Source organism: Mustelus asterias, chromosome 4 (genome assembly GCF_964213995.1).
Source record: "Mustelus asterias chromosome 4, sMusAst1.hap1.1, whole genome shotgun sequence".
NCBI lineage: Eukaryota > Metazoa > Chordata > Chondrichthyes > Carcharhiniformes > Triakidae > Mustelus > Mustelus asterias.
This window is the reverse complement of record NC_135804.1, coordinates 121,144,051-121,171,637: the sequence shown is the minus strand read 5'-3', so window position 1 is coordinate 121,171,637 and position 27,587 is coordinate 121,144,051. Positions and strand designations below refer to the sequence as shown.

The 27,587-nt window shown below is 41.3% G+C and overlaps 1 protein-coding gene across 5 annotated transcripts in view; it reads right to left on the bottom strand.

Moving 5' to 3' along the window:
• diaph2 (diaphanous-related formin 2) overlaps window positions 1-27,587 on the bottom strand; it is an 852,337-nt gene that overhangs the window by 375,160 nt on the left and 449,590 nt on the right. For all 5 annotated transcript variants that reach the window (XM_078211680.1, XM_078211681.1, XM_078211683.1 and 2 more), the window contains 2 exons: window positions 996-1,097; window positions 558-652 (listed from right to left, as the gene is read on the bottom strand). In XM_078211680.1, the coding sequence (XP_078067806.1) occupies window positions 558-652; window positions 996-1,097 (197 nt within the window). The remainder of the gene's footprint in view (window positions 1-557; window positions 653-995; window positions 1,098-27,587) is intronic.

Below are 27,587 nucleotides of genomic sequence, written 5' to 3'. Positions count from 1 at the left end.
TCAATAAGGGAATTAAGGGTTATGGGGAGCGGGCGGGTAAGTGGAACTAAACCACTATCAGATCAGCCATGATCTTATTGAATGGCGGGGGCAGGCTCGAGGGGCTCGATGGCCTACTCCTGCTCCTATTTCTTATGTTATGTTCTTATGTTTGTATGAATTTCCTGGTCTTCCTTCAAAAACTAGGATTTGCTTCAAAAATAATTCAGTATTTCAGTTTTTAAAATCCTGATAGGCAACATATATCATTTAGTTTTAACTGCATGAGAACTGTAAGGAATTCAAATCACTGACTCAGACTCCTGTAATAATCTCACTGGAAAGAATTTCTTAGACTGGGTCAAAGCACTCATAAACCTTTGGGGTAAAAGATAGAGAATTTCTGGCATGATGCTTTTGTGTGTGTTTACACCAGTGTACTGATCTCCCCATTGTGTCACAACAAATAAACATCACATCCTGTGAAATGCGTTGGCAAAAAGACAGATACATTGAGGTATCTGTAGCTAAGCAAGAAGACATATTTCCTGCTGAGCAAAATATACTTTAAAGCTTACCTGAATCATCGGCTCACTGAGCTTCTCCTCATCCACTTCTAAAATTATGTCTTTGATTTCTTCATAAGCTATGCGATATGATCCCAAGAATATTGCTGAATGAAACAAAAATGTATTGCTGCTTTAACTAGAGATTTGCATTTTCAACTCATCAGGCAATACATTTACAAATCATAATTATCACCAAAAAGGTCAGTATATTGCATCATAAAACTTGAAAATGCAGGGAATATCAGCCATGCTAGCAGCTGAAATAGTTGTGGGAATTATCAACATTTTCAGGCTGCATTAAAAACTTTTAACAAATACAACTTTTCTTTTTATCTTAGTATCTCATGCGATTCTGGTCTACAATAACTGCCTTGACAAAAACAATGCCAAAATTATATAGTAAATAACATGACTACCCACAAAATTATCAGCAAGTAAAGCACATACATAAATTTTGAGCTGTTTTCGGGTCCAGAATTTTCAGTTCTTTTACTTTTTTCCTGGGAGGAGCAGATTTCTTTTCGTCAGTTTGAACATTATCCTTTTTTACTGCAATTAAGAAAAAAATCATATCATTATTGATGTGAATTATTAATTAAGAAATTATAGACAAGCTGCTGAAATATTGAACAGTAGGCGTTTTTAGCCTTTCAAGAGCTGTTGCATACAAAAAGCACGTAACTAAAAAAAGTGGTTCCAAAATATCTGAGGGAGTTGCATCGTGACAGGCAGTTTTGTATCAGTAGGACCAAACAGTTCATTATCCATATATGGAGAGAATGTGGCAAAACACAAAACTAAATGTTAATTTATATAAATTCCCTGAAACACACAAGAGGATCAATGTAAATGGTAGAACTATTGGGCTAGAAAATCACAACTATACATAAAAATCAGGTTCTGCATTTTGACTCGGCAAAAATGTTACACCTGATTCTTTGAGACATCTAATTGGTGAGCCAACAAGCAAATGCTGGGTAGCTGTTTATCATTCCACAAACACTCATGGTAGAACTAAGCTAGGGGAAATCCTATTTTGGGTTATTTAGTTTTCCGTGTGTTCTCTGGTTTCGGATAGTTTCATCTAATTACTAGAATTCTTTCCACTGTCGCACAAATTAATCCAAAATGCACTCTACATTGAATACATACTCTAACCACGAGAAACTATTTTTAACTTAGAAAAACACATTAACACGACTCCTCCAGCTGTTCACGTCGGCAGGAACTTCTGGTCCCGCCGTGGGTTTCCTGGAGCGTGGGGTGCAAACAATGGGAAATCCCATTGCCAATGGCGGGAGCAGAAGATCCCATCACTGGCAAATGGCGCATCACCACCTGCCACAAGACATGCCACCACGGGGAGGCCAGAGAATACCCTGCAGTAGTTCTTTGCATATTGAACATTCTGCATTGTAAATTGGGCACTAAATATTTGGAACATGTAATTTTTCTTTTTAGAATAACAGAAAACAGGAATTATACCTGAAATGCAAAAATGGACATTTTCAAGATTTGTGAACACCTTAAAAATAATGTAACATAATGGGATGCATTTTATGGGCCATTGACAGCCAGGTAAACAGGCAAGTGGACCCATAAATTAGGGTGCCTTGCCATTGTGGTGCTACAATTTTACAGGCAATGGGAGTAATGGCAAGGGAGGTGCCATGTGAGTCACTTTGCCATGAAACAATTGAGGCCTCAAATGGGCAATTAATGCCCAATTAATGGTCTCATCCCGTCACTAATCTAATTTAACAGGTGGTCGGACAAGCCTGCACCCAATGTGTAGTCCAGCAATTTAATCCTGAGGGCTGCTGGTGAATGAAAGGGAATGCCTCCTTTCTGGAATCCTTGCTCGATTGGAACTCCCTCCCATCACGCTCGAGTTTTCCCTCCTCAGACCCACCCTCCCCCTGCCCTGTCCAACACGATTCCCAACCCCCCTCCCCAGGGTATATAAACCAGGCACCAGGGAGATCCCGGTCAGATCTGAATTCGGATCATCCATCCTTCCTCTTCCTCCCAGGCCTCTTGCATTAGCCACCAATCCCAGTGTGGTGCAGAGCCACGGGCCTCCACTTGGCCAGCAGATCTAGGAGATTGGATTTTCTCCTGGAGACGGACAGAGGTCCCGCCATACAAATTAAAGGGCTGTCACGCTAATAATTAAAGCAGGGCGAGTTGGCGAAGTTGAAGCAAGCTTGCTCCTCAAATTTATGCTGGGGTGAAAGCCTGCCTCCAGTATATAACAACATCAGGTTAAAGTCCAACAGGCTTATTTGGCAGCACAAGCTTTCAGAGTCTCAGGCTCCTTCTTCAGGTGAGTGAGGAATTGTGTTTACAAACAGGGCATATATAGACACAAACTCAATTTACAAGATAATGGTTGGAATGTGAGACTTTACAGGTAATCAAGTCTTAAAGGTACAGACAATGTGAGTGGAGAAAGGGCCAAGCACAGGTTAAAGAGGTGTATATTGTCTCCAGCCAGGACAGTTAGTGAGATTTTGCAAGCCCAGGCAAGTTGTGGGGGTTACAGATAGTGTGGCATGAACCAAAGATCCCGGTTGAGGCCGTCCTCATGTGTGTGGAACTTGGGCATCAGTTTCTGCTCAGGGATTCTGCGTTGTCGTGAAGGCCGCCTTGGAGAACGCTTACCCAAAGATCAGAGGCTGAATGCCCGTGACTGCTGAAGTGTTCCCCGACTGGAAGGGAAATCTCCTGCCTGGTGATTGTTGAGCGGTGTTCATTCATCCGTTATCGTAGCGTCTCTATGGTCTCCTCAATGTACATGCCTCGGGACATCCTTTTTTGCCGTGTATTAGGTAGACAACGTGGTGTTGTGAGACTTCTTACTGTGCTTACCCCAGTCCAACGCTGGCATCTCCACATCCAGTATATAATGCAGCTCAATGCATTGGCAATATATCATGTATGTACCATGAATATTTTGACTGCTTTATGGACTGATTTTGAAAATTGACTTGTATTAAGTACTTAGACAATTGTTTATCTACATAGCACAGGATTATACAATGCTCTCAAATAGATCGCAGATGGGCATTCATTTAGGAACTGAAAGTAAACTGCAAGTTTTCCTTCTGTGATCTGAATCACAAGATACCAAAATATAGTTGACCTCTTTTTTAAATAACACTTCATGTGACAGGTTACTTGTCCAGGGCTCAAAAATGATAATCCAAGTATGTGTGGAAACGCTCTCATCTCTCTGTGATTGTTGAACATTTTTGACTTTGTTATGACGTGCAGAGCACAGAAAAAAGGTATATTTTTAATTCCTCTCTACGAAAGTAAACAAAGTCAGCATGAAGGGTAAAGTACATTACCACACTCACTGCAACACTTCAAGGTACATTATTCAGTCCTTGCGCCTGGAAAGGAAAGAACCAAGGAAGGCCTAATAGAGCTGAGGGGAATCTGGAACATGAGGTTAAGCTAAGCTAAATCAAAAAGGATAAGGGAACATAAAAACACAAAAGTATTGGATAAATGACAAGAAAGTCTTCTTCATGCAAAAAGTAATTCTAATTGGGAATTGTCTCAGAGAGACTGCATCCGAGTGAAAAACTTTGAAGATTTCGATGAGAATTTAGGAGACATGGTTAGTAAGTTTGCAGATGACACCAAGATTGGTGGCAGAATAGACAGTGAAGAAGGTTATCTAGGATTGCAATAGGATCTTGATCAATTGGGCCAGTGGGCCAATGAATGGCAGATGGAGTTTAATTTAGCTAAATGTGAGGTGATGCATTTTGGGAGATCGAATTGGGGCATGGCCTACTCAGTTAATGTTAGAGCATCAGGGAGAGTTATATAACAAAGAGATCTCGAAGTACAGGTTCATAGCTCCTTGAAAGTGGAGTCACAGGTGGATAGGGTGGTGAAGAAAGCATTTGGCATGCTTGGTTTAATTGGTCAAAACATGGAACACAGGAGTTGGGATGTCTTGTTGAAGTTGCACAAGACATTAGTAAGGACACACTTGGAATATTGTGTACAGTTTTGGTCACCGTATTATAGAAAGGATATTATTAAATTAGAAAGAGTGCAGAAAAGATTTACTAGGATGCTACTGATTCTTGATGGTTTAAGTTATAAGGAGAGACTGGATAGACTGGGACAATCTTCCCTGGAGCGTAGGAGTGGTAGTGTAATCTTATAGAGGTCCATAAAATAATAAGGGGCATAGATAAGGTAGATAGTCAACAACTTTTCCCAAGAGTAGGGGAGGCCCAAACTCGAGGGCATAGGTTTAAGGTGAGAGGGGAGAGATACAAAAAGGTCCAGAGGGGCAATTTTTTCACTCAGAGGGTGGGGAGTGTCTGGAACGAGCTGCCAGAGGCAGTAGTAGAGGTGGGTCCAATTCTGTCTTTTATAAACTATTCAGAAAATTGCATGGGTAAGATAAGGGATACGGGCCAAATGCAGGCACTTGGGAATAGCTTCGTGGTAAAAACTGGGTGGCGTGGACAAGTTGGGCCAAAGGGCCCGTTTCCATGCTGTAAACCTCTCTGACACAATGGGAGTATTATTATTTTTCCTTCTCTCACCCTCCTCCCTGCAGATGGACTAGATAAGGTGAATAGTTTTCATCTGTATGTATCTTGCAATGTTCTCTTTCTTGCAAAGGATGCTGTTAGGGTTGAAAGAAGTGAGATTTCATGAGGGAAATTTCATAAGCATAGCCTGTGTTATGGACATGGTATTATAGTTAAAAATATTAGTATTTAGGCACTAAAGAACAAAGAAAATTACAGCACAGGAACAGGCCCTTCGGCCCTCCAAGCCTGCACTGACCATGCTGCCCGACTTAACCCTTCTGGAAAGAACAAAGAAAATTGCAAGAACAAAGAAAATTACAGTACAGAAAAGTAGTACTTATTGAGTGCCTAACGTGGGAAAAAGTTGTCAGAAAAAAGTTTACATCTAACAAATTACTTTTGAAACCAAAATGGGGCGGCACGGGAGCAGTGGTTAGCACTGTTGCTTCACAGCGCCAGGGACCTGGGTTCGATTACCGGCTTGGGTCACTGTCTGTGCGGAGTCTGCACGTTCTCCCCACGTCTGTGTGGGGTTCCTCAAGGTGCTCCGGTTTCCTCCCACATTCTGAAAGACGTGCTGGTTAGATGCATGATCCGAACAGGCGCCAGACTGTGGCGACTTGGGAAATTTCAGAGTAACTCCATTGCAGTGTTAATGTAAGCCTTACTTGTGACTAATAAATGAACTTTATTTTTCTGACAATTCAGGTACACTACGCTGCCAAAATAGTCAAGAGTATGAATGGCCAAATAATTTGATTTTACAGTATTGATTGAAGGAGGAATGATGATCAGGTTACCAGGATAACTTCCTGCATTTCTTCATTTTGGTGAAGTGGAATTTTTTTCACCCACATTAACAGCAGATTAAAGTCAATTTGTCATTTCATCTGATAGCTAGCACCTCTAACAATAATGTATGTCCTCAGTACTACACTGAAGTATCAGCTAGAATATGCAATCAAGTTCCAAAAAATGGTTAACTCAAACTGAACTGACATGAGATAAGATCAAGGCCACTATGATGCGAAATCATGCATAATTTGCAAATGAATTCATGAAGAATAGTTAGCTATTTCCTTCACCACTGCATTCATTATAGAAACTAATACATGCTGCTAACATTGCCATCTTCTGAATCAAATGCTTTACACCGCATCCTATGCAAGATATTCAATATACATTCCTAGTGCAATATAATGGTCTATTGTAAATGACATACGAGTGAATGCTGCTTGTTATTTTTGTAAATTATCAGAGTCTGCTGGAAAATATGCTGTTTTAGAATAACTGATGATCATATCATGGTCAACTATCTCCAGCTGCATTGTGCACAAATAAAATAGTGTTGTCTCGCCATTCTTTCCACAGTGTCACTCTGTCTCGCACTTTAGTTGTCTCCTTTGTTTTTCCTTCCTGTTCGTTGTTCACCTTCTCTTCCTCTGTACATCTTTGACACACTCCCTATAATCAGGTATGTAATCCTCCATTCATCTCACTCTTGCTCTCACTGTAAGACTCATTTCAGTACCTTCCTGTGTTTCTTTCTCTTTTCCCGTGTGCCTCCGACATGGTACTCAACTGTTTTAATTAATTGTGCAGATTTTGAATTCAAAGTCCGAGCTTACATTATGCACAATAACTGGTGAAAACCCTGGGAATTTGACATGATTTGTGGACATTCTACTCAAGAGTTCTATTCCCACCTTCAAATAGTGATGACTACCTGCAGCACAGAGGTAAAAGGAACTGTAAAATAAAAAAGGTAAATTTGCAACGAGGCTAATCACTGACAGAACTGCCCACTTATAAGCACCTTTTCTCCAATTTAAGCAGAAGATGACATTTACATTCTTGGAATAATGAGCCACTACTGGTGTTTTTTGGATATGAATATACGAAAAGTATGAATATCGTAGCCAGGGCCCAAGGTGGAGTAGAGAACACAGTGGAATGTGTTGGAGAGCAGAAGTGGATCGGCTGAGACATGAGTGTAACTTCAGGGTGACTGAAAAGTTAGTATAAAGGAAACCATATGTACCTTACATGTTAAAACTAACTCCTATAAGCACAAGGACTGTGTGCTGGAATCCAAACATTTAATGTTGTATAATTCTAGCAGAACTCCAATGAAATTGCTCAAGGTGAGAGAGGAGATAAGCTATTTTATAACTATAAGACCGTTGTCAACAAATTGTGACAGGTAAAGTGCTGCAGATTATTTTTGAAAGCTGTAGGAACTACAAGCTGCAATCAAAATTTGATATTCAGAAGAAAGATGGATAGGGGAAAAAAAAGCTGGAAAGGAGGAATCTAAGTGACGATCTTATATAAATATTTAACATAGCTAAGGGAATAGAAAAATAACCTGAAATAGTTCTTCAAATTAAATTGTGAGAAAGTTGAACTAGGGGAGCACGGATTCTAGCAAAATATGGAACTGACTTCAAGGAAGAGATGAAAGACCTGGACTCTTTATGGATACAGTTGAATGTTGAAATGGGAATTTGGAATGACCTATAAAAGTAAGGATATTTTGCTCGAGTTGCACATGGCTTTGGTGACACCATATATGGAGTACTGTGTATAGTTCTGCTCTCATTATTTAAGAAAGGATATAAATGTGTTGGAAGCAGTTTAGGAAGGTGCACTTGACTTTTGAGGAAAGTTTAGACAGGCTGGGCACTGGAGATTTTATTTTATTTGTTTACAGGATGTAGATATTGCTGGTTAGGCCAGCATTTATTGCCCATGCCCAATTGTCCTTGAATAGGTGGTGGTGTGCTGCCTTCTTGAACCGCTGCACTTACTGTGATGTAGGCACATCCACAGTACTGTTGGGGAGGGAGTTCCAGGATTTTGACCCAGAGACAGTGATATGTGATAACGGTGATATGTTTCCAAGTCAGGATGGAGAGTGACAAGGAAGGGAACTTTCAGATGGTGGTGGTCCCATCTGCTCTGCCCTCGTCCTTGTAGATGGTAGTAATCATGGGTTTTGAATTTAGAGGAATGTGTTGTTATTTTATTGAAACATATAAGATCCTGAAGGCACTTAACAGGGTGGATGCTAAAATGATCTTTTCCTTTGTACGAGAAGCTTGTACTTGGCAACACAGTTTAAAAATCAGGGGTCTTTCATTAATGTTGGAAATTAGATTTGTTTTTCTCTCTCTGAGGGCCTTGAGTCTTTGGAAATCTCTTCCCCAAGGAGTGATGGAGGGTGGATCATGAATATTTTAAAAGCCAAGTGAGATAGATTCTGAATTGATAATGGAGTGTAAGGGGGGTAGATAGGAAATTGGAGTTGAGACCATAATTAGATCAGCCATGACCTGACTGAATGAAAGTGCAACCGCGAATGGCTGAACCTTGCTCCAAATTCATATTTTGTGTGTGAATGGGTATTTCAGAATTTGACTAGATGGATGGATTACAGTGGGGTGAATAGCCTTTATCATCAGCCTTTAGACTGGGCAGGAAAGGAAAAGGCAGGCAGTAGTGATTTTCAGAATAGGCCAGCAGGCAACAAAAAAGCTAAATTAATTATCAATTGGAGTGAGCACGCTAGCGGCTGCAATGGTATCATACTTATTTATTTATTCTACTTCAGTTAAAGAAAAGCAGTCAGTGAGGAAGAGATTCATTTTTAGGATGGAATGCCAAAGGTGCACTTCATTGATTTTTCTGGAAAGGGCAGCAGAACAAAGGTTAAAAACAAATAAATGCTTCACAATTAGGATGAGCAGACAGCAGCTGCCGAGATTAATTTATTTATAGGTTAGTGGGAGTGAGGGAAATCTTCATTTCAAAAATCTAGCAGCTCAAATCCACGAAAGGATCAATTATAAAAAAGAAAAGCATGAATTATGAACCACACCAACAGCCAACAACGTCAATGGCCTCAGCTCATCTGTTGCTGAAACCTTCATCCATGAAGGTTTGTGTTGCCTCTCGGCTCATCTATTCCTGACCAGCCTGCATCCTCCACGAACATGGAATCATTCCAAAACTCTGCTACCCATAGCCTAAATTGAACTAGAGTTTCCGTTCACCCGTTATCCCTGCACTTCCTGATCTATATTGGTGCTTAGTCCAACATATGCCTCAATTTCAAAATTCTCATTGGGGTTTTCAAACCCATCCATGGCCTCATCTTGCCTATCCCTATTGCAGTAATTGCCTCCTACCTATAAGCCTCCAAGATCTCTGTGCTCCTCCAATTCTGGCCTCTTGTGAATCCCTTATTTCCCTCAGTTCACCCATGTTGATTGTGTTCTCAACTACTTCGGCCTGGAATCTCCCTAACTCCCTCCGCCTTGCCTCCTTTTTCTTCCTTCTTCATAGGCTCCTTAGAATCTACCTTGGTTAACTGTCTTAATATCTCATTAGCTCAATGTCAAATTATGTTCCATAACATTCCTTTGAAGTATCTTGGGTTGTTTTACAACACTAAAGGTGCTCTTTGAATGCACGTTATTGCTGCATGGCTACTTATTTATTTTAGGTCAGCAGCAGTGGGAGAAATATTAATTCTTAGCAGAGGATGAAATAGAACAGCCAGGAGAGTAAAACATTAAATCGTTTATATGCAAAGGTGTAGCCATCAGAAATAATACCAAATATTTATACTGAAGAATCAAACTCGGGGCTTCAACTGAAGGCAGAAGATAGAAAGAATAGCAGTGCTACTTAGTGACTGGAGCACTGAAAACAATGGCACAGCAGCTATGCTGTAAAGCAACATATAGCAGATAATATTAAGTAACAGTGACATAAACAAGGCATAATGGTGTCAAATTAGAAATATTATGAGGCAATGCTCTTTTAACATTGAAAAAGATTATTTTTCAACTTTCTGCTGGCTGGCCATTAAGAGTAAACTGCTTAAAAATGCAAGGCCACATTCCACGGTGAAAGTGAGAAACTGAAAAATCACCCCGGGGTCTGTGAAGAGAGAGAGACATTTCCTATAATCCAGTCACCCATAACTATCTAAGGAAGGGACATTAAATACAAAGTACTGGATATTGAAACAATGGCTACCACAGTCAGACACACCTAAATCCTTCTGGAAATACACAATGGGTGAAGTATTTCAAGGCAAGGGTACCAGCCACCAGAGAGAGATTGCAAGTGACACAGGTAGTGTCAAGAAAATCATCAACGGAGGAAACAGGCCGCGGGTTCTCTCTCCTCTGGAATAAGCAAGTCCCTCGGTTCAAGAAGCCAACTCTACCTGAAAGCCACCAGTGAACCATCTTATAATTACAATATCTTCTATATCTGACCGCATCCAAGAAACCAGCCAACATAAATTAGTGCAATGTTTAACATCAATGTGCATGTTATTCAGTGTGTGCGCATCCGTATGTGCGTGCCCTAAGGGCTGCATGAGGGGCGAAACACTGATGCTATGTTTTTACAATTTTTCTCCAACTGTGGTTAGTTTGCTTGTTCTTTAACTCAAGAAAACCTTGTTTGATTGGCTTCTTATTGCTCATAACGTACAGAGCAAACTACATTCTGATTTAGAAAAGACACACCCTCGTTGAAATAAACTTAAACTTTTGTTGTGCGACCAGCCAAAGAGGTTAAATATAAGGAAGCCAGTTCATCGCTTCTCACCTGATCAAGTAGATTGATAACAGGAAATGGGTCCAGTCACAAGAATTTTCAAATTTTACTGACACACAGACACATACATACCACACATACACACAATCTTGAGATGATCTTACTGTAAATAATTTGAAAAATAAAAAAGATTAAAGAGTGAATAATGACTTATATCAGTAAAAATTACTGCACTCTTTGTCCATATATACCAATTAATGTCCTGTAGGACATTAGCTGCAGAAATCAGCTGTGGCTATAATTTGAACAGATAACCTTTCTGTAAATGCTCAACTAGTGCAGTGTACCTTTACAAAAAACTGTGCAATTACCTATTCAAGAAACATTTCAGAGTTTCTAGACTCCAAAGCTATCACATGCATCTTCACAATGATTGAACACACACAATAAAAAAAGGCTGTGAAAGGCAAGCTTTAATCTTAAATCAAAAGCAGACACATCTCTGCAGTATTTCAGTGCTAATCATGAAACTATTCCATGGGATCTTAAAACTTTCACAGTGCAAACACAATAATGGGCATTCCACAGCACAAATCACTACATCTCCTGGAGACTTATTCCAAAGCATATTTTGTCTTTGCCTGAGGTGGTAATCTCAAAGCAATTTTTTTTAAGCAAACTTTAGCTATCGTATCTGCTATTTAGGTTGCCATTAATTTTGGAAGTTTTTACTTAAATGTCTGCCTCTGGCACCTCTTAGTTAAGCTCACACTTCATTAAAGAGTCATAATCTGTTTCAGTATCTTTCCAATGGGTCAACTTGAAATACCATTTCCTGTTAAATTTTTACATTTCAATATCTATCATGTCAATAGGCTTTGAAATATATAAAAATAAACACAAGAATTGTGGATCAGCTCTCAGCATTAAAATATAATGTGATGAAATGATGCAATTGTCAAGGGTCTTGCACTTGTCCAATCTGTCTAGAAAATAAAAGTAAATGAGAAAAAAAGGGGTGGGGAGGTTATGGCGCGTTCAAGGAGAAAGAAAATGAGACAGAATGTGAGAGACTGAATGGGGATGATTAGAGCAGGCCAGGAGACTCAAGTGGAGGCTGTGTGGCAGGCTTCAAGCTGGGCGCAAAGGCCTCTGCGTGTCTCCAGCCGCCGGATTTCTGGCGTCATCAGCTCTGTGCGAGGAATTGGCGCAGAGTTCAATAAATTATTCAAATGAGGATTTTAATAAAAGCATCGCCACCCCCACTCCAGCGGAGTTTACAACAGTTCCCTACTCGGGGGGAGCTGACAGCTCAACGCCATTGGAGTGAAAGGGGGGGGGGGGGGGTAGCATGGAGGCACCCCCCACCCAGGAGGTTAGGGGGAGTAAGGATGGGTGTCCATGGGCATTGCCAGCTTAGATCCTTGGCACTGCTCAAGGGGCAAAGGCAATGCCCAGGGGGCACTTTGGCACTGTCCACCAGGCACTGGGCAGTGCCAAGGGGGCAGGGCCTGTGGAGGTGAGGGGGTCAGCTGCCACTCTGCACTCGGGCTTGATGGCAGAGGGAGGGAGGCCAGCGATCAGGGCTGTGCATTGGGTGGGGGGTAAATCAGCCCGCGAGGGATCTGGGGAGCGGCTTTTTTTTGCCCATGCACAGTTGGAGGCTCTGATCGGAGCTGCAGCGGCCTGCAGGGGTTGGGTCAGGGCTGCCGGTGGGTGGGGAGAGGGGGGTGGGTCAGGGCTGCCGGTGGGTGGGGAGAGGGGGGAGGGAGCTGGGTGGGTGGGCAGGTGTACAGGCTGGCCCAGGAGGCCAGTGATCGGGTGGTAATTTATATTTGGGTGTTAAGAAAGGCAAACCTTGGTTTTAGCTTCATAAAATGTGTTTGTGAACTGAGTGCCAGCTAATTTGGGGCCCTGTTTGTTGTATACATGCATTTTTAATGAGGTTTTACAACTCATGAAATGAAGAGATGAGTTACCAAGGGGTTAGTAAGTTAGAGAAATTTTAAAACATAGAAAAAAATATGCTGTTGCCTAATGAAAGGGTTCAGATAGACAGAGAAACACAGAAGGATGGTCAGTCAGTGTGTGTGTATACCAGAGAGTGCAGGCAGAAGCTTTACGAAATCCTGCAAGCCTGTTGGGGAACTCAGTTTAGGGAACGTGTGTTTGCTCTGAAGTTGAAATAATACGGATTAGTTTGTGGTTTTTCGGTGTCTCAGGGCAATATACAGCTGCAGAAAAGCACTTAGTGAATGCTCAGAAGCCCGCTGGAAGAAAACCGTTTGAAGCTGAGTTAAACCAAGCAAGAAACCTCGGTGTTGAGGCAGTGGTAAATCTTCACTGGGGTTGTGTGTTTGTGATGGGATAAAAAGAATAGCATGTGTTTGAATCATTTTCTGGTACTTGCATTGAAATCTTTTCACCCCTTTTGTCTCCTGAAATATAATTAATTTTCTTGTTTAATAAATGTTTATTGTGTGTTAAGTGTGTACTGGCAGACTCTTGGTACTCTGTTCAGCAACTAACTGCCATGGTTTCTAAAAAAAAGAAATAAAGTTAGGATCTACTAAGCCAGGTTTCACTCTGAGATCTGATTTGTCCTGTATTATTACTGGGATCAGAATGTTGGCCCAGAGTTGGCATGCCAATGGGATGAAGGGGAGTGTTCCCAGCTATTTTGTCTCAATATAATCATGAACAATCAAGGGGAACCCATTTCCACGGTATATTGAAGAGAACGGAAGTGGGCTTTAGACCTGCCCCACTCAATTTAATCTGCGAGTTTTAGCGGTCAAAGCCGTCTTAAAATCTGCCAACACACAAAGTGGCTGATCTCTTCTGGAGACACCCAGTTTATTTTTGTACCTGGAGGTCTTTTTCCTGTTGTTCTCCAAAAACAGCCAAAAGCCCCAAAGGCCAGTGGCCAAGAACAAAACTATAGAAACATAGAAAGTAGGAGCAGGAGTCGGCCATTTGGCCCTGCAAACCTGCTCCATCATTCATTATGATCATGGCCTATCATCCAACTCAATAATCTATTCCCACTTTCCCCGTATCCTTTGATCCCTTTAATTCCAAGAGCTATATCTAACTCTTTCCTGAAAACAAACAATGTCTTGTTTTCAACTGCTTTCTGTGGTAGAGATTTTCACAGGCTTACCAGTGACTTGGTAAAGAAATTCTTCCTCATCTCAGTCCGAAATGTTATACCCGATATCCTCAAACTGCGATCCCTGGTTCTGGACTCCACCGCATTCGAGAACATCCCTCCTGATCTACCCTGTCTAGTCACGATAGAGCTTTATAGGTTTCTATGAAACCATCCTTCTAAACTCCAGCAAATATGATCTCAACCAACTCAATCCCTCCTCATACATTAGTCCCGCCATCCCAGAAATCAATCTGGTAAACTTTTGCTGCACTCCCTCCATAGTAAGAACATCTTTCCCCAGATAAGGAGACCAAAACAGCACACAATATTCCAGGTGTGGTCTCACCAAGGCCCTGTATCACTGCAGCAAGACATCACTATTCCTGTACTCAAATCCTCTCACTATAAAGCCCAACATACCATTTGCCTTCTTTGCCATTTGCTGCATCTGCATGCTTACTTTCTGTTTCCATCTCAATTCTAGCACAAGGCCCAACACCAGGAGTACAATGAGATTATGTTGATGATCTGCATACCCGCCCATAGATATATTGAGAAAAAGAATGCAGGATGCAATACTAGGTCCAACTTTTTTTTCTCCTAAAACTTCGTCTGGAACTGGGAATAGAATTCCATCATAGCTAAAACAAGAACTATTTTGGGCATATAATGAGAAGACAAAATAGTTGGGATCCTGGTGTTATTAGATCTAAGGAACATTTTCCTGACTGCTATTTAAGCTGCAGTACAACTCATTACATATCGCCAAATTTACACAGTGAATGCAGGGTTTGCCTATTGTTAAAAAATTAGTTGTTGCTTTTCAGAACTATTACTGTGGTAATTTAGGAACTAATAGTTTTAATAACAAAATTGCTGCATGAATTAATTCTCCCTGTAGCTGTGTTTGTATCATTCACATCTACATAATGGTTTTCTTATTCTATAGTTGATTATTACAAGCATAATATGACAAAAAGCATTATTAAAAGCATGAACAATGAGATTTCATCACAAATCCCAATTACTACATTCCACAGCTGTAAATTGGTATTTAGTTCAAAAAGGCAGGAATCACTTTTTAGTCAAATAACGTTTCACTAAATTTCAAAAGCTTACACATTTTGAAGAAATGCAAACAGAAAAGCAGGGCAGGTTATGTGTTTGTTGCAGCTGTAGTATGTGGAACTGGTGGATACACACGAGCACCACATCTCCAATAAATGTCTGCAGCTCAAGGAAGATTAGCTGCAGCTGAGCTGGTGTCTGAGCTCAAGACATTGCGATGCACCTGACAGAGGGAAAGTTGCCAGCACACGGTGTGTCAGGAGTCAATAACATTCCTCAGGCTAGGTACTTCAGATTAGGTTTGTGGAAATGGACAGGAGGTTGTGACTAAGGGAGGTAGGTATGGAGATCCAAAAGGTAGCAATAGAGCAGCCTCAGCCCTTGCCATTGTTCAACAGGTTCAACGTCCTTGCAACTTGTGTGGATGAAAGTAGGAACAGCAGGGAAGATGAGCAACTTACATCAGCACCCTGGTGCTAGATTCAAGTGAAGGCAACAAAAAGGAATGCATTTGTAGGAGAGGACAGTATAGTTAGGATTACTGATACTGTTCTTTACAGCCATGTGCCCAAGTCCTGAAGGCTGTGTTGCCAAGGTTAAGGACATGTTCTTAGGACTAGGGAGAAACTTGAAGTGGGAGAGGAAGGATTCAGTTGGCATAGTCCATATGGGTATCAACGACATAAAAAGGACTAAGAAAGAGGTTATGCTGAGGGAGTACAGGCAGCTAGGGACTAAAAGATCCCTGGATAACTAGCTGAGCTTAGAGCAAATTAGCATATGCACAGCTCAAAGATTGATGTGGGAGAAATGGGTTTATATTTATGGGGCACTAGTCCACCAGTGCTAGGAAAAGAGAGAGCTGTACTACCGGAATGGTGTTCACCTGAGCCATGCTGGGATCAGTGGACTTGTGAATTGTATCACTAGGGCTGTGGAGGGGGCTGTAAAACTGAATCATGGCTGCGGAGGGGATTTGGGAAGGTAAAGAGAAAGGACAAGCAGTATGGGTAATGACATCCAAAGTGTGACAGGAAGGAATAGAGCATACAAACATCAAAGTGCACCAACAAATAAGGACAGAGTGTGGAAGAACGGTAAAGGGACAGAATTAAAGGCTCTCTGTCTGAATGCATGCAGCATTCATAATGAAATGGATGAATTGGTAGCACAAATAAATTACTGGTTGTGACTCTCCAGCCTCCCAGCCACCTGTTTCCCACTCGTGGGAGGTAGCATGTTGCTTGCTAGCAGTGGAATTCTCTGGTCCCGCCACTGTCAATGCAGATTTCCATTGAAGTCACCCATGCTGGCTGGAAACCCACAGGTGGGCGTGTGCTGCCGGTGTGAATGGCCGGAGAATTCCGGCCATGACTGCAAAATGAGTATGGCTGGGACCTGACTATTCAACGGTATTTGATGTTTTGGAAGGACAGGGAGAAAGGAAAAGGAGTTGGGGAAACTATTAATCAAAAGTGAGATCAGAAAAGTAGATCAAAATATAAAATCAATTTGGGTGGAGATAAGTTAGGAAAGGAAATAAGTCACTGGTGGGACTGCTTTATAGCAGTCCCCTGACAGTAGCAACACTGTGGAACATAAAATCCAGAAAAAATGGGAGCTTGTAATAAAAGAACAACATTATTGTGGGGGATTTTAATATTCATACAGATCAGATAAATCAAATTGGCAAAGATCATCTGGAAGTGGAGTTAATTGTATTCAGAGCAGTTTCTTAAAACAATATGTTCTGAAACTAGACAGGGAACAGGCTATTTTGGACCCGGAACTGTGTCATGAGACAAGATCATTTAATGACCTGATAGTAAAGGATCCTCTAGGTAAGAGTAATCATAACAAGATGGAATTTCACGTTCAGTTTGAGGTTGAGAAGCCTGAATCTGAAATTTGTGTCTCATTTTTAAATAACGGTAATTGCAATGATATGATGACAGCGTTGGCTTAAGTGGACTGGGAAAATAAACTAAAATACAAGATGGTATAGAAACAGTGACAGACATTTAAGGAGACATAGCAGAGATTTTAAAGCAGTATTTTGGATTTTCTTCATAGTAAAAGATACAAAAAGCATCCCAAGAAAATCAGGGGGCAAAACGGAGTGAGGGAAGAACTTAAAACAATCACAATTACCAGAAAGAAAAAATTAGTATTCGGGACTAAGTAGTAGATGGGACTAAAGGCTGACCAAGTCCCCTGGATCCGATGGCCTGCATCCTAGGGTCTGAAAGTAGCCCAGATTCTGGAAATTGGAAAACCACGTATGTAACACCAGGATTCAAGAAAGAGGGAGACAGAAAGCCTCTCTTTTTTTTGACTTGATGAAATTCCATTGCAAGTGAGGTGGATGTTTTCTGTGCTCCCTCATACATCTTATAGATGCCAGAAGAGTTGGGGCACTGGTGGGATGAAGTCACCTGCCAGACATCCAGGCAGCTCTTCTGCTACTTGTAGACTATGGAAAGTAGGGATGAAGCATTGTGGTATAAATGGCGCATACAAATGTTGTTTTCCCAATAGCAGTCAATTCTATGCAGCTAGTTTATATCATTGCAATACCATCAGATTTTTTGAAACCCTGAGCATTGTCACTGACTGCAACAGCTGACTTCTCCATGCACAACCCTCAACACAAACTGATGAAAAAGCACCCCTGATATTGGTTAATACTGCCCTTCAGCATATTATGGAAAAACACAATGCAAGGTTCCCATATGGGCCAAGGGATTTTGAGATTGTGATGTTTAGCTGCTAAGGTGGCATTTTCCTTCAATGTTATTGCTCAAGTGCTCTCCCCAAGGAAGTGTTCAAATAGATCCAAAATCAATTAGAAAATAGTTTGGCATTTGATTATTTCCACTCCTTCAAAAGAGGCAATGTTATCTAAGGTCAGAAAATTATTCTCACATTTATTCTGTATTGGATTCAAACAATTAGATAGATAAAATAACGGTGGTAAGACAAATGGGGTCCTGGCTTTTCTATATATTGAATTGAATACAAAGCAGGGAAGTGCTCCTGAATTTGTACAAGACATCTGTTAGACTATAGTTGGAGCACTATGTTTCTGACACCCCATTATTGCAAGATATCAGAACCATGAAAGGAGACACAGAAGATTAATCAGAATGAAGCCGTAAGTGAGTGGCACCATTGTCTTGAGGGACTGTTTGAAAAATTCTGGCTTTCTTCAGTTGAACATAGAATATTGGGTAGAAAATCAAATAGAAGCTTCCAACCTTTTGAAAGGGTTTCAGGAAGATAACAAGAAGTTTGTTTCTGTTAATTAATCAGTAACTAGGCGAGTACAAACTCAGGATAATCACAAAAGAAGAACAAAAAAGAAAGTGGGTGATTAGAGGTAATTTTTAAAATTCCTTTTACACAGATCTTTATTAAAACATTAAATGGTCTACCACAGGTGACTTCAGGCAGATTATTTGAAAAATATAAACAGATATGGAATGATAACTGTAAATAAAAAGCAAACAATAGCACAAGCATGATATCATCTTCCTGCTCTACTGATTCTATAGTTTCATGTTAGTCACCAATGAAAGATAACAATAAGAGCATGGAATAAAGTGGATAAGGGGAACCGATGGAAGCACAGTACTTACATTTCCAGAAGGCATTTGACAAGGTGCCACGTCAAAGATTACTACTCAAGAGCTCACGGTATAGGGGGTAACATATTAGCATAGATGGATGATTGGTTAGCTTACAGAAAATAAAGTTGGCATAAATGGGTCATTTTCAAGTTGGCAAAATGTGATGTGTGTGCCACAGTGATCAATGCTAATTTTTCTTACCACCATTATTTTATCAATTCAATAGTTTTGAATCCAATACAGAATAAATGCAAGAATTATTTTCAGACCTTGGGATAACGTGACCTCTTCTAAAGGAGTGGAAATAATCAAATGTATTTAGAATGTATATCAATGACTTGGATGAAGGGCCCAAATGTATGGTCACTGAATTTGTTGACACAAAGATAGGGAGGAGAGTATGTTGTGAAGGTGATATAAGGAGCCTGCAATGGAACCTGGATAGATTAAGTGAATGGGCAAAAATATGGGAGATGTATAGGATAATGTAGTAAAATACGAACTTATCCACTTTGGCTGGAAGAATATAAGTAAAAGCAAATTATTGAAGGAGGGAGAAATGCAGAACTCAGATGTATCACATGATCTGGGTGTTCTGGTACATGAAAAATAAAACATTAATATGCAGGTACAGCAAATGATTAGAAAGACAAATGGAATGTTATTGCTTATTGCAGGATAATGGAATCAAACAGTAGGGATGTTCTGCTGCAGTGGCGGTATGGGGCTTGGTGAGACCACATCTGGAGTACTGTGTACAGTATTGCTCACCTTATTTAAGAAAGAATATAAATGTGTTAGAAGCAGTTCAGTAAAGGTTCACTTGATAGACACCTGAAAATGACAGGAGGGGGTAGGGTTATCTTATGAGGCAAAGTTGGACGGGCCAGGCCTGCATCCACTGGAGTTTAGAAGCTTGAGAGATGATCTTATTGAAACATTGCTGAAATAATTTTTCACCTTGTAAGAGAGAATAGAAGACACAGTTTAAAAATAAGAGGTCTTCAAATTAAGTTTGGAGGATGGCGGATGTGGTTCCATTATTCAAGAAAGGGAGAAGAGATAGCCCAGGAAATTATAGACCGGTGAGTCTAACCTCAGTGGTCGGTAAGCTGATGGAGAAGATCCTGAAAGGCAGGATTTATGAACATTTGGAAAGGAATAGTATGATCAGAAGTAGCCAGCACGGCTTTGTCCGAGGCAGATCATGCCTTACGAGTCTGGTTGAGTTTTTTGAAGATGTGACTGGACACTTAGACGGGGGAAGAGCGGTAGATGTGGTTTATATGGATTTCAGTAAGGCGTTTGATTAGGTGCCCCATGCAAGGCTCATGGAGAAAGTGAAGGGGCATGGGATACAAGGGGGCGTTGCTTTGTGGATTCAGAACTGGCTTGTCAACAGAAGGCAAAGAGTGGTTGTAGATGGGTCTTTTTCAGAGTGGAGGTCGGTCACCAGTGGGGTGCCCCAGGGATCTGTTCTGGGACCCTTGCTCTTTGTGATTTTTATAAATGACCTGGATGAGGAAGTGGAAGGATGAGTTGGCAAGTTTGCTGTTGACACAAAGCTTGGAGGTGTTGTGGATAGTGTAGAGGGATGTCAGCAGTTGCAACGAGACATAGATAAGATGCAAGACTGGGCGGAGAAGTGGCAGATGGACTTCAACCCAGATAAGTGTGTGGTGGTTCATTTTGGCAGGTCGAATAGGATGGAAAAATATAATATTAAGGGTAAGACGCCTGGCAGTGCGGAAGAACAGAGGGATCTTGGGGTCCGGGTTCATAGGACGCTCAAAGCGGCGTCGCAGGTAGAGGCTGTGGTTAAGAAGGCGTATGGAATACTGGCTTTCATCAATAGAGGAATTGAGTTTAGAAATCGAGCGATAATGCTGCAGCTGTACAGGACCTTGGTCAGATCCCACCTGGAGTACTGTGCCCAGTTCTGGTTGCCTCATTACAGAAAGGAAGTGGAAGCCATAGAACGGGTGCAGAGGAGATTTACGAGGATGTTGCCGGGATTAAGTGGTATGCCTTATGAGGATAGGTTGAGAGAGCTAGGTCTATTCTCCTTGGAGAGGCGAAGGATGAGAGGTGACCTGATAGAGGTGTATAAGATGTTGAGAGGTATTGATAGAGTGGATTCTCAGAGGCTTTTACCCAGGGCTGAAATGGTTGTCATGAGAGGCCACAGGTTTAGGGTGCTGGAGAGTAGATATAGAGGAGATGTTAGGGGTAAGTTTTTCACTTCGAAGATGGTGGGTGCGTGGAATCGGCTGCCGGTAGTGGTGGTGGAAGTGGATTCGATTGAGTCTTTTAAGAGACTTTTGGATAGGTTCATGGAGGTTAGTAAGATACAGGGTTATAGATGAGCCTAGAAGGTAAGGAAATTGGTGGGCGCAACTTGTGGGCCGAAGGGCCTGTTTGTGCTGTAGCTTTTCTATGTTCTATGTTCTAAGTTGGAGACCAAAAGAAATTTTCTCACGCAGAGGATCATGGGTCTTTGGAAGTCTCTATCCGGAAAGGATGGAATATTTTTAAAGCAGGTTGATAGTATGTGACGAACAAGGGAGTCACAAGTTATGGGGGCGGAAAAGGGTATGTGGAATATGGTATTCAGTCCACGATCAGCTAAGCCATGATCTTATTGAATGAAGGGACAGGTCAAGGGGTCAAATGGCCTACTCCTGTTCCTATCTGCTATGTTCAGAATGAGTTAAAACTATTCAGCCAATCGGGTTTACTCCTTATACAAGGACATCATTTTAAAAATCTTTTTGTTCTGAGTGAGGGAATTTGATAAACAGAAGGGACTAAATCAGGCATTTGAGTGTTAATTGTTGTCTCTGAACTATATTCATTTAAAAAAAAAATCACCATAGCTCCACGAATCACTATTATGCAGATATGTTGTATCTTATGCATGATAGCTTTCCAAAAAAATATTAATTCCAGGATGTTGGCTTTTTAGGCAAGGGTAACAATTATTGACCACTCTTAATTGCCCTGAGAAGCTACTATTGAGCTTCCTTCTCGAACCACAGCATTCCACATGTAAAGGGGCTCCCAGAAAGCAATGGTTATATGTTTCCAACAGTAAGAGTCTAACAACACCAGGTTAAAGTCCAACGGGTTCATTTGGTAGCAAACGCCACTAGCTTTCGGAGCGCTGCTCCTTCGTCAGGTGAGTGGGAGATCTGCTCATCAACAGCAAACAGGGTATATAAAGACACAAACTCAATTTACAGAATAATGAATAATGATTGGAATGCGAGTCTTTACAGCTAATCAATGTTTCCAAGTCAGGATAGTGTGCAACTTGGAAAAAAAGTTGCAGGTGGTGGTGTTTCCAATAGCATGCTGCCCTTGTTTTTCTGGGTGGTGGAGATTGTGATTTGAGAAGTACTGTTTCAGAAGCCTTGGAGAGTTGCTGTGGCGCATCCATTTGCCTTAGCGGTTATAGCCACTGTATGCTCATGGTGATGGTAGGAGTAAACATTCAAGATGATGGATAGGGTGCAAATCAAGTGGACTGCTTTGTTCTGGATGGTGTTAAGCTTTCTCAGTGTTACTGAGGTGAAACCATCCAAACAAGCAGTGAATATTCTAATACACTTCCGACTTGTACCTTAAAGTTTTTCCTAAATGGTAAGAGTACTTCTCAAAGGGTTTCAGATAAAGCTCGGCACAACATCGTGGGCCGAAGGGCCTGTTCTGTGCTGTACTGTTCTATGTTCTATGTTCTAGTACTTCCGAAATAATAAGAAATTAGAAAGTGCAAATGAACCAAGGGATATGGCTGCCTTCGTCCAAAAGTCATTTAATGCTAACATGCAAGTGCAACAAGCGACTTGGAAGACTAATGGAATGTTAGCCTTTAACGCAAGAGGATTCAAGTACAGGAGTAGTGGGATCTTGCTTCAATTGTATAGAATGGTTAGGCAGCACCTGGAGTACTGTGTGCAGTTTTGGTCTCCTTACATCAGAAAGAATATTACTGTCAAAGAGGGAATGCAAAAAAGGTTCACCAGACTTGTTCCAGGAATGACGGGACTGCCTTCTGGAGGAGGATTGGGTAAGCTGGGCCTGTATTCTCTAGAGTTTCAAAGAATGAGATATGATCTCATTGAAACCTACAAGATACTTATAAGAAAATGCAGGGTAGATGCATGAAGATGTTTCTCTTGATTGGGGAGTCTGGAACCAGGGGGCACAATTTCAAAATAAGAGAGATGGCACCTAAGGCTGAGATGAGCAGAAATTTCTTTACATAGAGGGTTGAGAGCCTTGGAATTCTCTACCCCAGAGAGCTGTGGAAGCTCTATCATTGAGTTTAAGATTGAGATTGATAGATTTCTGATTAACAATAACGTCAAAGGTTATGGGGACAGTGTGTGTAAAAGACATTGAAATGTCTGATCAGTCACAACCATATTGAATGGTGGAGCAGACTCAGAGTCATAGAAGTTTACAGCATGGAAACAGGCCCTTCGGCCCAACTTGTCCATGCCGCCCTTTCTTTTTTAAAATCCCTAAGCTAATCCCAATTGCCCGCATTTGGCCCATATCCCTCTATACCCATCATACCCATGTAACTATCTAAATGCTTTTTAAAGGACAATATTGTACCCGCCTCTACGACTACCTCTGGCAGCTTGTTCCAGATACTCACCACCCTCTGTGTGAAAAAATTGCCCCTCTGGACACTTTTGTATCTCTCCCCTCTCACCTTAAACCTATGCCCTCTAGTTTTAGACTCCCCTACCTTTGGGAAAAGATATTGACTATCGAGCTGATCTGTGCCCCTCATTATTTTATAGACCTCTATAAGATCACCCCTCAGCCTCCTATGCTCCAGAGAAAAAAGTCCCAGTCTATCCAGCCTCTCCTTATAACTCAATCCATCAAGTCCCGGTAGCATCCTAGTAAATCTTTTCTGCACTCTTTCTAGTTTAATAATATCCTTTCTAGACTCGATGGACTAAATGGACTATTCCTGTTCCTAGGTAGTGGAAAGGCTTCAGGAAACAGTAAATTCTGGTAGGAGATACGGGGAGGCCAAATACTGCTTGGAAATAGTGTCTGAATGGAGTCAAAAAATAGGAAATAGGATATAGGAGGATATGCAGGTGCAAGTAAACAAACCACGAAAAAATAGTGATGCTGGTTAATAAGTCCACAAATCAAGAAAATAAAGCACTGTGGTTCATTGAAGAATAGCATTCAAAGTTACCGTAAACTTCTATAGAAACCATATACTTTAAGAACTATGAACAGCTCTAGTTCATAAGGGAAAGGGGATACTGGCAAATTGCAACAGTTTTACTAAATTGATACCAGAGCTGGGAGATTACACCTATGACTAAGAATTGAACAGAATGAGGATCTTTGCTTTGGGAAAGAGAAGGTTGAGGGGTGGCATGATAAAGCACTTTAGGATTATGAAAGGGCTGAAGGACGTAGGCGTAGAATCAAAGAATCCAACAGTGCAGAACGAGCTCATACAACCCATTGAGTCTGCACCAACCACAATCTCACCCAGGCCCGATCTCCATAACCCGGTGTATTTACCCTAGCTGGTCCCCCTGACACGAAAGGGCAATTTAGCATGCCAATCCACCTAACCTGCACATCTTTGGGCTGTTGAGGAAACCGGAGCACCCAGAGGAAACCCATGCAGACATGGGGAGAACATGAGACTTAGCTCAGGCAGTGATCAAGCGGGAATTGAACCTAGGTCCCTGGCGCTGGGAGGCAGCAGTGCTAACCACTGCGCCACCATGCCACTTGTTTCCGCTTGCGGGTGAGAGCAGAGGCAGCAGCCATATATGATAATAACCAATGTTCCTACTAAGCATCATGGGTGTGTGACTACCGTGTAGCCTGAAAGGTACTGCACTGATTTCTTTTTCTGTCATAAAAAATGCACATAAAAACGCACCATGCAGTGGAAAATTGAACCATGCACAACTACATTTTAAAGAGATAATGATAATCACTAAACACACCAATAGGGAATTCAGAAGAAACATATTCACCCACAAACTGTCACAAATGAGGAATTCGCCACCACAGGGAATAACTGCGGCAAACAGCATAGATGCATTCAAGGGCAGGCAAGATATGTACAGGAAGGAGAAAGGAATGGATGAATATGTTCATGGGATTAGACTGAGGAGGATGGGAAGAGGTGGGTATGCAGCATAAATACTTATTGGGCTCAATGGCCTGTTTCTATAATTAAATCCTTTAAAAATTGGGCATGGCACAAATTGCGAACTTGTGCCTGGAATGAAAATAGCATGAAGGAGATATATTTAATGACTCCTCATTATCAAGTGAAAGAAACACATCTATTTGTTCCACGTGAAATTAATTTTCTTATATCTAAAGTGCATTCGATGAAAAAGGGAAACAAAAACAAGGGGGGTGGAGGGTGCGGTGGGGAAGCAGCAGATATCAACAGATTTTTCTTTGGATTGGTCAGAATTGCTTTCTCCAGAGAATTCACCAACGAACCAATTTCATAAGCACAGCAATGAGAAAGGCACTCAAATCTAATTCCAGCTTCCCAAAAGTACTTGAAGCAAAATGAAAAGTACAGGGCACAGAATTAGTTCATGCTAAGCCTTCAAATGTAGCAATTTTAATTCCATCGCTACGGTATCAGGATGTCCAAGGAGCACAGCATGTTTCAGTCACGTCTCACAAGCTGAGTGGCATGTGGCTATTCGTAGTGACAAATTATCATTAGTTGTAGCGAGCTGTGTGGACTGAAATGCAAAATAAATACCAGGAAAAACGTTCACTCAGATGTGTACAGTAATGGTGCATTAGTTTCAGCTGTGAAGGTCTGCACAAGTGTGAAGAACACCACGCACAAGTTATTACAGCAGTGGATTATGTAAACATAAAAATATTGATCTTTACAAACCACAATTAAAGTGCCTTACATGTATTATTTAGTATTTTCTGAATTCAGATTTTAAAAAACCCTGTAGCAATTTCATCTGTTTTTGCAAGGTTTAAATTGCCAAAATACGATCTTAATACACTAACTCGATGCATTTAAATGCATTTGTGATCCAATCAAGTGCCTTTGAATGCTTAAAACAATTAAGGATTTTTTTAAACATTCCTCCTCGCCACTTTGGAAATTGTCTGTTATTTCAAACATTTTGTGTGTGTGTGACTATCCCCTCTAACTCTGTGTTGTTTTCTGATCCAGTGAGTGAATCAATATACTCTGAAGATTTTGTACCCAGAAGAAGGCCGAATGTTTCCTCTATTTAACTTATCCATCAGTTTGCTCTCCTTTTAACACAATGAACTAGGAAGTTCACCTCTTATCTGGGGTAAAGTTGCAGATGATAATTCATGGTGGCAGCGCGGTTGCACAGTAGTTGGCACTGCTGACTCGCAGCGCCAGGGACCAAGATTCGATTCCAGCCTTGGGTGATTGTGTGGTATTTGCGCATTCTCCCCGTGTCTGTGTGGGTTTCCTCCCACTGTCCAAAGATGTGCAGGTTAGGTGGATTGGCCATGCTAGATTGCCTATTAGTGTCCCTGGGTGTGTAGGTTGGGGGATTAGCGGGGTGAATGTGTGGGGTTACTGGAATATAGCCTGGGTGGGATGCTCTGTCAGAGAGTCAATGTGGACTCATTGGGCTGAATGGCCTCCTTCTGCACTGTAGGGATTCTATGAACTCTCTACACTGTGGACTAACAGGACAACTCAGTAAAATGAAAGCAGAAATTTTGTATTGTGCCTATCAAAAATGAATGTTTTTAAGAAACAATAGCAATCCAGAATAAAAGAGCCGTTTGTTTTCAACTTTTTGAGTAGCAGTCGCAGAAACCAATAAATCCACAAGTCTAGGATACATTTTCTTGGTCAGAGTGTAATTAAGATACAAAACATTTTTTGATCCGAAATGTGACAAAGGATAATGCATTTAGAAACAAAAATTGAAGAAATACAAGAGGTCAGCACCTAAGTACTCCAACTTTCAAAGTCATTAGATTTTTCGAAAGATCCACTTTAGTCTTCACCGACTGTCCTTATGGCCTAAAGCTACTGCTCTTCCAATCACCAGGGGTCGGACATACGGTGGAAAATATGCAAGTCCAGAAGTACAACCTATGTGGGAATTGCCCATCAAGTTTAAACATCTCATAAGCAACTCCCCATGGCCCAGGATCCTGCATGAATGCCTCTGACTCTGAGTTAGAGTGCAACCTGCCTTGATAGTTACTCAGGAAATGTTAGACAGTTTAAAATCTGATTTACTGTTTGAGTAACTCCACAACTGAACCACAATCACCCTCACTGACTCAACTAACTACCTACCCAACCAACCCCGTGGCTAGATCCTATGACCCCCAATCATCAGACTATCCTCCCGACTATTCCCACAAACCGCCCGCCCAACTACACCCAACAAGACCCTACCACCCCATGAAAATGCCCACACAATCATATAAGACTACTCCTCCAACCAGGCATGACCATCTCACCAACCAGACTTGACGACTCTCCAAACCTGACCTAACAACCCCTAGTCTGACCCAATTTCCCCACCACCTCGATTAACCACTCATCCACATATCTACCTCACCCACAACACACCCTAACCCATCTAATCCTCTCATCAAGCCAACCTCATCCACACCCCTTATCCACCTCACTCAACTAGCCATCTTATCCACTCATTCACTCTCAAATTCACAAATCCACCTGCATTTATTTGATTGGCAATCTTAACTCCAAAAGAAGTATTCTTAAAGAATTGTCATGTTCTCAGATCATTTCTTCTCTAAGAACATCGGGAGGAAGACTTGTGCAATGCAAGCTCGTGCGACATGGATCCAAGAAATTGAAAATAATTACGAGGGTGCCATTGAGTGGAATTGTGATGTCAAACTACCAAAGAGAAATTTGGGAAAATTAGTTCACTGAAAGCTCTTGAAGACTCTCACCTTGTTGATATAATACTCCCTTGTTCTGTAAATACAATTTAAATGCTAATGAATGTGACAATGATTTCAG